The sequence below is a fragment of the Oncorhynchus mykiss genome, chromosome 27 (assembly GCF_057628025.1).
Source record: "Oncorhynchus mykiss isolate SJ-2025 chromosome 27, ASM5762802v1, whole genome shotgun sequence".
Taxonomy (NCBI): domain Eukaryota; kingdom Metazoa; phylum Chordata; class Actinopteri; order Salmoniformes; family Salmonidae; genus Oncorhynchus; species Oncorhynchus mykiss.
The window spans coordinates 29,717,180-29,728,989 of record NC_143048.1 but is presented as its reverse complement, the minus strand read 5'-3'; the positions used below and the strand labels follow the sequence as shown (position 1 = coordinate 29,728,989).

The 11,810-nt window shown below is 43.1% G+C and overlaps 1 protein-coding gene across 3 annotated transcripts; it reads right to left on the bottom strand.

Annotated features, from left to right (window-relative positions):
- Positions 1-1,450: 1,450 nt before the first annotated feature.
- LOC110507906 (sialate:O-sulfotransferase 1) lies at positions 1,451-11,119 on the bottom strand. 3 transcript variants are annotated; one of them, XM_021588324.3, is made up of 11 exons: positions 10,443-11,119; positions 7,580-7,691; positions 7,090-7,335; positions 6,522-6,982; positions 6,190-6,304; positions 4,792-4,976; positions 4,458-4,579; positions 4,104-4,278; positions 3,702-3,866; positions 3,299-3,499; positions 1,451-3,096 (listed from the first exon to the last, which is right to left on the bottom strand). In XM_021588324.3, exons 4-11 carry the CDS (start codon positions 6,949-6,951, stop codon positions 2,744-2,746), a joined length of 1,746 nt encoding a protein of 581 aa, XP_021443999.2. In that variant the 5' UTR covers positions 6,952-6,982; positions 7,090-7,335; positions 7,580-7,691; positions 10,443-11,119; the 3' UTR covers positions 1,451-2,743. The 3 variants fall into 3 exon arrangements, with proteins under 3 accessions (XP_021443999.2, XP_021444000.2, XP_090079598.1); XM_021588325.3 differs by having other exon boundaries at positions 7,151-7,335; positions 10,443-10,793; XM_090223472.1 differs by lacking the exons at positions 6,522-6,982; positions 7,090-7,335; positions 7,580-7,691; positions 10,443-11,119 and adding an exon at positions 6,043-6,114.
- Between the last annotated feature and the right edge of the window lie 691 nt (positions 11,120-11,810).

Below are 11,810 nucleotides of genomic sequence, written 5' to 3'. Positions count from 1 at the left end.
AAGAAAGAAAGAAAGAAAGAAAGAAAGAAAGAAAGAAAGAAAGAGAGAGAAAAAGATAAAGAGAGAGAGAGAGAATTAGCGAGAGCATACTTAAATTCACACAGGACACTGGATAGACAGGAGAAATACTCCAGATATAACAGACTGACCCTAGCCCCCCGACACATAAACTATTGCAACATAAATACTGGAGGCTGAGACAGGAGGGGTCGGGAGACACTGTGGCCTTGAATGGCATTGGTGGTACAGCATGGTTAAGCAAGTTAATGTTTCAGACATTTTCAGACCACTAAACAACTATTGATTTAGAACCACAGAGTCACCGCAAGTCGCAAAGAAATCAGGGGATGCCTCCACTATTCCAGCACCATTTCAACTTCAACATTTAAACATCATAAAATCACCTATGCTTAGTCTAATACAGTGGCAACTGAAAGAAACCAAAAACATTTTAGTCCAATCAACATAAGCTAAATACGATGCGGCTGTCTATGGTTCTGTTTCTGTTTGTGTGCGTGGGCGTGCGTTCGTGCAAATACAAAAACATGTTGACTCACCCTACTTGTAAAGAAACACCAATGCCATCCTCCTCTCTTTCATGCTGATGAAACGGTCTTTCACTCTGTCATACAGTACACGGTTTTATTTTATGTTGTCCTAGGCTACCTGGCTAAAATGCTTGCTCACTACTGGTAGCCTAACTTCCATTCATGGGCAACATTAGCTAGTCAACATTAGCCTTCCACATCTAGCTGCATATTGTATTTCCATCCTCTCAGGCCATGGGCACAGTACAGAGAATGAAGTAAACCTACAAGTCCAAATCCCAATCTCCATCCATGGCTAATTTAGGAATAGCCACAGGAGGACAACAACACAACTAGATGCAACAATTCAAGTTGTTTCTATTAATGACGTATGTTCTCACAATTCTTTTTCACTGCCACGACCATTCACAGATCAACACTGATTGGACATTTTGTCTTTTTCGTCAAGGGAGGCCAAATTCTCGTTGGCTTCCCTTGCATTCAATGCTACGTGTGGCAACAATGTCATACTCGTTTGGACCAGACAGCATCTGATAGATGGCCTACACGTAGAGAGACAGAGGGGCACTGTTCACTCACTCTGATGCTTTCTCCTGTGAGATACATTCAGCCTCTTGCGAATTGAAGGAAAATTCTGAAAGACAGAAAGATTGTATCATTTTTTTTTGTACTTTGTTTGGGAAGCCTGGCTTTCCTTGGCGTCGATGAATACACACCACTGAAAATAACAACCTTACTTCGGCCCCCAATAGAAAAATGTGCTCAGCATATATTCCCCATTTCCCAGAATCCCACGTTAATATTTTATACCCAAGGTTTCTGCTTAAATATACCTTTTTTTTTCAAGATATACACACTTAATAATGTGTATTTGTGTAATAAGGCCTAAAAGGAATACAACATTCTGTATTTTGAACTATCACTTTAATCTTTTTTCCAAAAAACATTTAGCAAATATTTCCCATCAGTGTATCGAATGCTGTAGACAGGGAGAGACAGAGAGAGAGAGACCAAGACAGAGATAAAGAGAGAGAGAGAAAAAGAGAGAGAGAGAGAGAGAGAGAGAGAGAAAAGATACAGAGAGAGAGAGACCAAGACAGAGATAAAGAGAGAGAGAGACCAAGACAGAGATAAAGAGAGAGAGAGAAAAATAGAGAGAGAGAGAGAGAGAGAAAAGATACAGAGAGAGAGAGAGAGAAAGAAAGAGAGAGAGAGAGAGAGAGAGAGAGAGAGAGCGAGAGAGAGAGAGAGAGAAAGAAAGAGAGAGAGAGTACCATATTACACAATTGTAAATCCAGACACTCTGGTACATAGTGCATCGCCCACACAACCAGTGCTGCTGCGCTTATCAGCTCAGTACAGATTAGTATAGAGGACTAGAGACTTGCCCCTCTTCCCTGAGCTAAACCTGCAAGCTGGGACTGTATGTCTGGTCTTGTCCAGGGCTGCTCTCTTGAGCTGGGACAGATCATTCTGTCATGGGCCTGCTCACTCTCCCTCTCCCTCTCCTTCTCTCTGAGGATGTAGCCCTCAAAATACAACCTGACATCATTTCCCCACTTCCCTTGGCTGTAGTGTAGTTGATCCCTCAAGATAGTTTTTGAATAGTGGTATATTTTGTCTAATTCGGTTACTTGATGCTCTAATTATGCTTATGTATTAGCACCACCTTATAAACACTCCAATGTTAACTCATATTACAACAGTATCCCTTTCTGAAGACGTTGCTTGCATTAAATCATTTAAATGTCACTTTATTATGTTGTAATCCAATATATAGTTTGTATATTTTAATCACAATAACAAAATTCAAAAGTGGGTTGAACCACAGGATGTAGCCTATAGTTCTTATAGGATGTGCCGTTTATTTAGAGTTTATTTAAAACAGAGGAAACCATTTCCATTGTTTGGTACACTTATAAGTTCACCCCCAATGAGGCAATGTCCCAAAAAGCCTAACAATTCTAAAACAGAAAGACAGTTCTTTGATAAACCAGTGCTTCTGTGAGAATAGCCTCTGTGTATATGACTATGTTTCCTTTGCATGGCACGCTCCTGATATGAAACACTTTCTCTTGGGTTGGATAGGGGGTACCCATCCATCCGTGCCACCACAGCTAAAAGGCAGTGTAAACCGAGGAGGGACAGGGTAGTGGACGAGGTGGAGATCAGGGTTATCAGAGTTTAGCTGTCCATCATCTGGGCAGGTACTCCAGTGGAAGGCCTGTGTGGTTGCTGTCCCGGAGAGCCTGGTCCACCGCATGGATCAGTCCATCTATCAGTCCTCTCATGTCGGGTGTGAAGGGGTCGAAGGTGGGCTGCCGGACCCCGGAACGTTTGAAGTGTCCATCCTGGTTGCTCTCAGCACACAGCAGTCTGTCCTCGGTCACTGTGGTGTTGAGGAAGGAGGTGATGGATCGTAGCTGGGGCACCAACGTTGTCTGGAGTTCCTCAAAGTGGACCACTAGGACCCGCCGGCCGAACCGCAGCCAGTCCAGAACGTGCGACGCCCACCAGGAGGCGTAGCTGCCTACAAACTCAGGCCACTCTACAAGGGGGGAGCATATTATTGTGCAGTACTTTTCAGAAAGAACAATGTCAACTCACACAATGCAGACACACAGACCCTCCCTCCTGCAATAAAAAATTTAAAAACGGTCCCAGGAGGTCTCCTACTTTGGCTGGTGTACTATACTGTACATGACTAATACATGCCACAATCAAACCCAGATTCCAGGCTGGCTCTGTACCTTTGGTCTTCCAGTGATGATCAGAGGCGTATCCCAGATGTCCTGCACACTTCCTGTTGAACTCAGCCACGAGGGAACGGTACGGGCTCCTGATCAGCAGGATGACAGAGTCGTACATCTCTATCTCTCTCCTCCCACTCTCATGTGTTTTCACACAGATGGTCCGACCACTCTTCCAGTAATCCTTCTCGCCTTTGAAGCCTACACAACACCAAGACACAGATACACACACCATATGGGAAATATTTTGTTTTCGTCATTGGCCGTATAGGCCAAGCCAGACAGGGGGGTATGGATGATAACTTCCTTTTTTTAAATCTTGAATTTATTATGGACTGAGGCAAATAGCTGGATCTGCACAACAGGCCAAGGACAGAAGTGGCTGTACAGTATAGGAGCTGACCTCTGTTGTAAAGGGTTCCATCAAAGTAGTAGCTGCCTGTGTAGTATCCTGTGGCCAACTCTATGAGGTGTCTGACCCAGGTGTTGCCTGCTCCTGGGAAGCTGGAGAGCGCTACCAATGAACTGGACTTCTCCGGTAGGAACTTCCTCTCTGTGCATCTGGAGTCTGGGAGAAAGAAGTAATTGAACATTTTAAATCAGGATGGGAATTGTACATAGTCTGCTCAGAAACGTACTGAATTGCAGAAGACAAAGGCCAACACAATTTTAACATCTTGAGTGGAATTGTGTGGTGCAAAGTGGAGTTTGGTGTCATGCCGGAGTGGTGCTTAAAATGATTTCACAAGGTTGGCTGTATTGGATTTGAAGGAAGAATGCTTTTTTGGTTGTCTGACCGTGTTACCTTGGACAGGTGTCTGGTAGACCTGGTAGAAGCGCTGGAGGGTTGATGGTAAGGAGGCCTCAGTGGTGTTGCTCTGTGAACAGTGCTCCTCCTCAGCCGGCTCATGGAGAGTGAAGTCAGGAGTAGCGTAACCACAGAAACAGTCCGAACTCCTCAGCATAGCCAGAGGAAACTCCTAAGGCCAGGCAAATGTGGTCACACTTCAAACAAACTAAAACGTATAATGGGTATAATAATATACGTATAATAAGACATACAAAAAGTCTTCATAAGCACGTCGTAAAGGCTGAAACAATTTATTTATAAGCATCGTTATACTGTAACATCCTGACAACGGCACCCTAGGGGTCCAACCTTGTTAATGCAGGCCTCTATGCAGGACTGGGAGGTAAGGTTGGGCTGGAGCACATGGACCAGAGATGTAGAGGAGCTGTTGTCAGGCTCCCTGAAGCAGCCGCGGTAGCGCACGTTCCTGTCTGCAAACACAGAAGAGGTAGTTTGCACAGCTGCAAGTCAATACAGACCTATAACATACCTGAATATTCCCTGTAAGCAGAGCCCTAGACGTGTCTTTGTGGGTGTGTAACAGATGTGTGTTCTCCTGACAATGAATGCGATGCTTCATCAGCTTGACTCAATCTCCTGCTGTTCCCCAGCTCTCAGATTGGACCAGGTCCCTGATACTCACATCTCCTCTGGCCTGGAAGCACATCCTCCACCGTGAACACTGACAGGCGCCCAACACCTCCACAGGGGGAGCCTTTCTCCCCTTTACAGTCCAAGTTACACTCCTCATCTCTCACACGCAGGCTGGTGATGTGGTTGCCACAGTAACACTCCGACCCATACTCCAGACCAGCAAACTGGTAGCCACTGTAATAAATTGCATTCAGATAGATATGAAACTCTGGTAAAAGTTTGCATCAACTCACAAAGTATTCACAACACATTCGTAATCACTAAACAATCTGGTTCTTTGTAAAATAAACGTATTTCATATATTGACTTCCTAAAAAGTATTATTTTTCAAGAGTAATCTTTGTCTATAACTATGCTGAACCATACGTGTATCACGAGAACATACAGTATGTTAATAATGAATTCAACAGCAATGCAAATGCAGCACGCTCCTCAACCCTAGGGGTTAATTAGGGGAGCACTGAATGTCTCGCTCCCTTTGCTCTGCTGCACAATTAATACTGACAGAGACTGAAGCAGTCTGCCTGCCTGTTGCTCCCTAGTCCCTCACTGTAGATCTCTCCATCTCTCCAACCCCCCCTCCTCAACTCCTTCAACATCTTCCCTGGGAGACCAGAGACTACAACACTCCTCACTGCTCCTCTGCTCACACATCCTTAATTCGGAGGCTTCAATTTCTCAGCCTGGGACAAACCAGCTAGTGCTCTGCTCCTGCAACTGTAGGTCTGTGCTTACTCTCTTCCCCCCAAACTCTCTTCCATTACTAGTTAATACAAGTAAAGTATTGTGGAACTCCTCGGGTGAGTCTATGCCTATGCTATGCTAATTGTATGGTCTGCCTACCTGTGGGTGCATTCCAGATACACCGATTCTGTGCAGTTTAATCTGCAGAGATTATAGGAGGGGAATGGGGGTTATATAATTGTCACGTTCTGACCTTAGTTCCTTTGTTTTGTATTTTGTTTTAGTATGGTCAGGGCGTGAGTTGGGTGGGTTGTCTATGTTAGTTTGCCTATGATTTTCTATTTCTGTGTTTGGCCTAGTATGGTTCTCAATCTGAGGCAGCTGTCAATCGTTGTCCCTGATTGAGAACCATATTTAGGTAGCCTGTTTTCCATTGTGTTTTGTGGGTGGTTGTTTCCTGTTTAGTGTTTTTGTTTCACCTTTCAGGACTGTTTGTTTGTCGTGTTTGTTATTTTGTCTAGTGTTGCATATTTCATTAAATAATATGAACACTTACCACGCTGCACCTTGGTCCTCCTCTCCTTCCCCAGACATCAAGCGTTACAATAATGTTGATGATATGCTCCTCCTGAGATGTGAAATACTTCCTGTGTTATGAAAGATCTGATAATAGTGTGTTGAGGCAGGATGGAGAGACAATTACCTCGCTGAGCAGGTATCCTGGCACATGGTGCTGGTCATTTTGCGGAAATCAGTGGATACAGATCCTCTCAAAGCCCGCTCCTTGGAATTGTCCAGGAAGCAGCCCATGTAAGAACCTTGCCATGAGAGCAAACAAACACACATACATAAAATAGCAAATCATTAGTTACAGGTTAAGTCATTTGTCATTGTGTTACTTCATTTTGCCAACCACTTTTTCAGGTAGTGTCTCCAAAACTTGAGACAGCTAATTTATAGAATACAATAGCCCTTCAGAATCTCCATTCTCAATGGCAGAGAATCATTTTCCTCATTTCTGGGATAGGTAGGTACCTTTTTGAGGCACATTCCTCCTGGGGGTGCTCCTCTCCACATGTGACATATCCTTCTCCGTCATCAGGCTGTGGAACCAGCGCCGCCGCAGGTGTCGGATCTCCAGATTCCTCGACATGAGCCAGCGTGCTCCAGTCCTGTTGTCCAACAGGCTCCCAGGCTGGTACCCCTGTCCCCTGGACATGATCTGTGAGCTCCTGCCCCCGTAGCCTCCTACCCTCACGGGTGGCATCCCCAGGGCCCAGGGTGGTGAGGGTAAGGAGGGCAGGGAGGACAGTGGAGGGCTGGTGGCCCCTCGCTGGGTCACCACCAGGTTGGCCCGTTGGAGCAGCAGGACGCTCCCAGCCATGATGTAGGCCACACCTAGGAAGAGCAGGAACAACTGGGTCCTCCGGAGGAAACGCTGCAGTCTGTAGAGAGGCTTGGCCATCGATCCCCTCTTTATCTCAGCCTGCCGCTGGCTTCAAACATATACAGAGCTCTGGTGTAAAGCATTCTATCTCAGTAACATACTCTCTTGTCTAGTCATCTCAGCAATATGATTATTGTGGACTACAATACTTCTCACCACGAGAGGAATAGGAATCAGGAGTTGGTGGAGCCTAGTCGTTAAATGTCCTTAGATGTACCTCGACCATGATCCACTCAAGCAAGAGGTTCCGCTCCATAGCTTGTTGCTGTACGTATCTTGACTGTAATGCGAAGACACAGCCTCTTGAATCAGGATGATTCAGCCCACCTTCTCCAGAACCAATGGAAGGCAGTCTGAATGAGGTCAAGGTTCAGCTTTCTCTTCTTATCCTCAAAGATGAAACTACAGATAGGAGACACAGGAGAAATATTGTGTTACTGAGGCAGAGTGGTTATGGTTGTATATGTCTCTATTATAAAGGAGAGGAGGTGAGCCTAAGTAAGTCACCAATTCCTCCTCTACAAGTTGGCAAACTATAAGTTCCATGTCTACTTGTTTACAATACGTAGTTGACATGCATGACACGAAACCAATTGCCTGATTGGTCTCAAAACTAGATCCTTCTCTTGTCCGCGTAACCTCTCACCTTCATCTCAGACTCAGCTTTGGAATACGGCCCAGTCCTAAACAAAGGCTTGACATGTGGTGGCTTTCTTTCTCGCCAACACCAAGGGAGACCAGGGTGGACTGGAAATAAGCTTAGAGAAACATTGTTTTCATGAGTTTATAGAGTAACTAGCAGATGCAAGTTTTCCTTCACAAAAATAATAGTTTTAGTAGCGTTAGCCAGTGATGACATTACGTTTTTTTAACAAGAATGACTTATTTCCCCCACAATGCGAGATTCTCTGTCTCATCATCTAATCCATTACTTTCTGACATGAACCAACAGTGTGAGGTCAACACATTTAGCTCAGTCAGCTTTTCAACCCCCTCCCTTTCAGCAATAACATACTTGCATTTGCAGGAACCAGATTGCAATCGTCAATCTCAACTGAGCCATACAATACTTTTAAACCTTGTGTTTCATTATAGAGGTAATGCCAGTTTTCCACTGAGGTAACTCAGTTTTCCACTGAGTTGTGGGTAGCATCTTCTTTCTTGAAAATTAATAAAACATAGGAACCCTGCAGTTTAAAGCTAAACCTTTCACTAATGAATGTAGATTATTTCTCAAACAAAGCACATTTTAACCAGGACTTTGTGTATGGCATTTACAATTTAAGGCATTAATCACATGCAAAATAGGTTACTTTGAAATGGAGAATAAACTTTAAAACCAGATTCAAGAAGTATAGGAAGGCTGGCAATAAAGCACTGTCGTGACTAAGAGAGCCTTTACAGACAGATACATTTATCCTTCCAAAAACCAGCCAAATCTCTTAATAAGTTTCAGGACAAGATAAATCTCTTGCAGGGTCAGACAAATCTCTCGAATTTTCATCCAAATTCATATCCTGAAATGCCAGACAGAGCTCCCTCTTACACATTTTATTTGTTTTGCCTCAGAGGAACTGCCTTGCCCCAGGAAAGCACTGAGGCACTTCTTTAGTTGCTCTTCTTTGTTTTTCTTTTCATGTTGCTCCATACTTCCTGGAACCCACGGACTGTCTTCAAGTGCAGTACAGACGAGGTGATTATCATAAACATAGTCGAGCTCTAGAGTAATCGCCCTTTCATATGCTTTAACCTACATTCACATCTTAGACCATCTGGTACATTTTGCCAGTTTGAATTTATTTTTTTCCAATAAATAAACCTTACTGTGGCATTTCTGCAAATTATTTTATTTTTGTGACCAAATGTATATAAATGTATTTGTTTTTATAAGACAGGAGCATCAGTCCAAGAGAATCAGTTATTTGTATGTATATATTTCTGTAAATTCTGACCCAGATTTTAGGGTATGAGCCGAGACTATGCTAAGCCAAGGACAGCCTCTGCATTCGTGACCTGTGTGGAATACACTCAGCCACTCCTGAGAGTGGTCCAGGGTCGGCACTTACCAATCCTTTAAAAGCTAGCCAGCAAGGGATATATATGTAGTGCTGCATTAATATTTTGTTAGTAAATGGAACATCTTGGGTTATTTACACTTTGTTTTTTATTTCCATTTGCAGATTGATGGGCCAAGCCATAACCAAGCCACAGTCACTAAAAACCACTCAATAAATGGCTGCAAAAATTATTGCAAATGCCACATCCTGAACACTTTTTTATTGACTACTGAAATAAAATGGATCCATGTGTAAAGAATGAGTATCTGCACCAAGCTCTGCTGCAACGAGACTTGTAGTGTATTTATTGAAGAACACATGGTTATACCTGCAAGTGTGTTTAGCAGAAAGCTTTAACTGCAGTTACAGAATGTTCTGTTGTAATATTTTGCTTCATCTGTCTATAGCTGATGTTGGAAATGGTATGAATCCCCTACTGGGTCTTCTATTGAATTTGTATTGAAGATGAGTATTTTTGTAAATCTATGATCCAACATAGCACAAAGTTGTTGTTTTTTCCTTCATCCTTTATATAGCCAGTTATGGCTTTGAGGAGGACATGTTTGTCTTCTGTCTACTCCACATGTGACTGTGATCAGGTAATATGCTGGCATAATACCTGATCCTCTGACACATTCATTTCCACCTCCATTTTCCCAACCCTGACAACTAGTCTCCAACCATTCTCCCTTGCAACCTTCCACCATTCCCCTTTTCCTACCATGGCCCCAGCTGCTGAACCCAAATGCCCAGGAGGCTGTAGCTTGTGATCCACCCTGGAACACAAATCAGCTCACACAAACAGCCCACTGAATACCCCATTCAATACTAGATTGGATGGAGAGGGGTGGTGTGTGTGTGTGTGTGTGTGTGTGTGTGTGTGTGTGTGTGTGTGTGTGTGTGTGTACAAGAGGGGGGGGGGGGGTCTTTCTCTTGGTCTTTGTGGAAAGAAAACAGAGGGAGACATTCTCCACTGAGGGCTATGTAATGATCTGCTGTGTCTTGGGCATCAACCTAGCACCAATAAGGACTCACACTTCGATGTTGTATCATATTTAAATTGGTTTTGAATTGAGACTATGTGGTAGAGCCCTTTCTAAATGCCATTATAAGTTGGGGAAAAGTGGGAAAGATTTGCCAAAAAATCATAGGTTAAATTTCAACTGATCAAAAACAATCTACTATCTATAATTCCACTTGTTTGCATCATGTAGATTTTCGCATGGCCTCGATGCATTATTTATGCATCACATCAATTTACAATAACCTACAACTACCCTTTTAAATCCCCAAAGTCACATTTGAGGCTATGTTTTCAATTGCCGTTCGGTAGTCTAAAAAGTTCACGGGTTAGACCATGCACAAATGACTTATTAACACGTTAGAACATCAACATATAATAATTCCTAAATCAATACAGCTCCACAATTACAAACATACTATAGGTCTTACCATAACGCCAGTATCTCGATAGTAGGCTAGGCTAAAACAAACGAACGAAAAACGAATCATTAACAAAAGCTACATATGTTAAACAAATTCTGCACATCCTTCATAAATGGCATCCGAGTGTTCAGTCCTTCAGTGTTTCTGAGTCGAATTGGCGCTCATCATTGTATGTGGCGATGTTTATGTCTCTTCGTCGGCCTCATCTCATTCTTTTTATTTTCACATGTAATGCCTTCTAACGCGAAGTCATTATAAAAACATTAATCCCAATATGTTAATCCTCGCCATGTCGCCTCGGTCACACACACAGCAGAGCAGCATCACGTTTGTCTCTATTCGCGCACAGACCCAACTGTTTAACCGGACAGAGATAGGGATACAGCGCGCATGCTCTTCAAGGATACTCCTCACAGCTCACTGCGGGTTCGATGTGCACTGTGCACGTTTTCCACATTGTCTGCCTAATACAGCGTAATCCTTCATTCTATTACATTGGATAATATTTACATTATTTGTAAGAATCATATAAAATATAAAAAAAACAAGTATATTTACTTTCTGTCATCACATTCATTGTGATATCAATTAGGCTCCATCATGGAACATTGTCATTCATTTGTTTAAATACTGTGATTCTAGATAGGTGCCCCTGGTTTTACAGACACCTATTATTAATGTCTGTGAAATATCGGTGAAAATAGAGATTGTCTTCTGATCTTTTTTTGCTGTAGGCTGGAAGCTTCCGATGGCAAGGGAATATGTGTGGCTTGAATTTGAAATATGAGACTCCAACAGCTGCATCGGTGTTATGACATCGATGGATCAATGAGATCAGCGCTAGCCTAAAATTACAAACGGAGTGGAAGGGGTGCAGCTGTGGATGCTACATTGTCAGTTTGTAGTGCTAGTCTATTAGGCTAGGTTCAGGCCAATTCTGATATTTTTTCTCACTAATTGGTCTATTGGCCAATCAGATCAGCTCTGAAAAAGATTGGATGTGATTGGTCAAAATACCAATTAGTGGGAAACATATCAGAATTGGGCTGCCTGTGTAAATACAGCCTGACTGACCTGTTAATGAGAATGGTTAGGACATAGGAGACGGAAGACTTTCTGCTGGCTTCGCTTGTTTACCTGAAAAACAGAGGAGAAAAAAATACAATTATTTTTCTCTCTCTCTACACACACACACACACACACACACACACACACACACACACACACACACACACACACACACACACACACACACACACACACACACACACACACACACACACACACACACACACCAGATGATTGTTTAACTGAATTCTACAGTGGGCTTGGTGCTAATCAATAGGCTTGGTTTTACTGTTGATGGAGAATATA

What these genes read in the sequence shown, in the direction of transcription:
- LOC110507906 (XM_021588324.3), bottom strand. Translation starts at nt 6,951, where the DNA reads ATGGCCAAGCCTCTCTACAGACTGCAGCGTTTCCTCCGGAGGACCCAG. An exon ending in TAGAGGCCTGCATTAACAAG is followed by an intron (nt 4,279 to 4,457) that starts GTTGGACCCCTA and finishes GCCTGGCCTTAG; the next exon opens with GAGTTTCCTCTGGCTATGCT. An exon ending in TGGAACCCTTTACAACAGAG is followed by an intron (nt 3,500 to 3,701) that starts GTCAGCTCCTAT and finishes GGTGTTGTGTAG; the next exon opens with GCTTCAAAGGCGAGAAGGAT.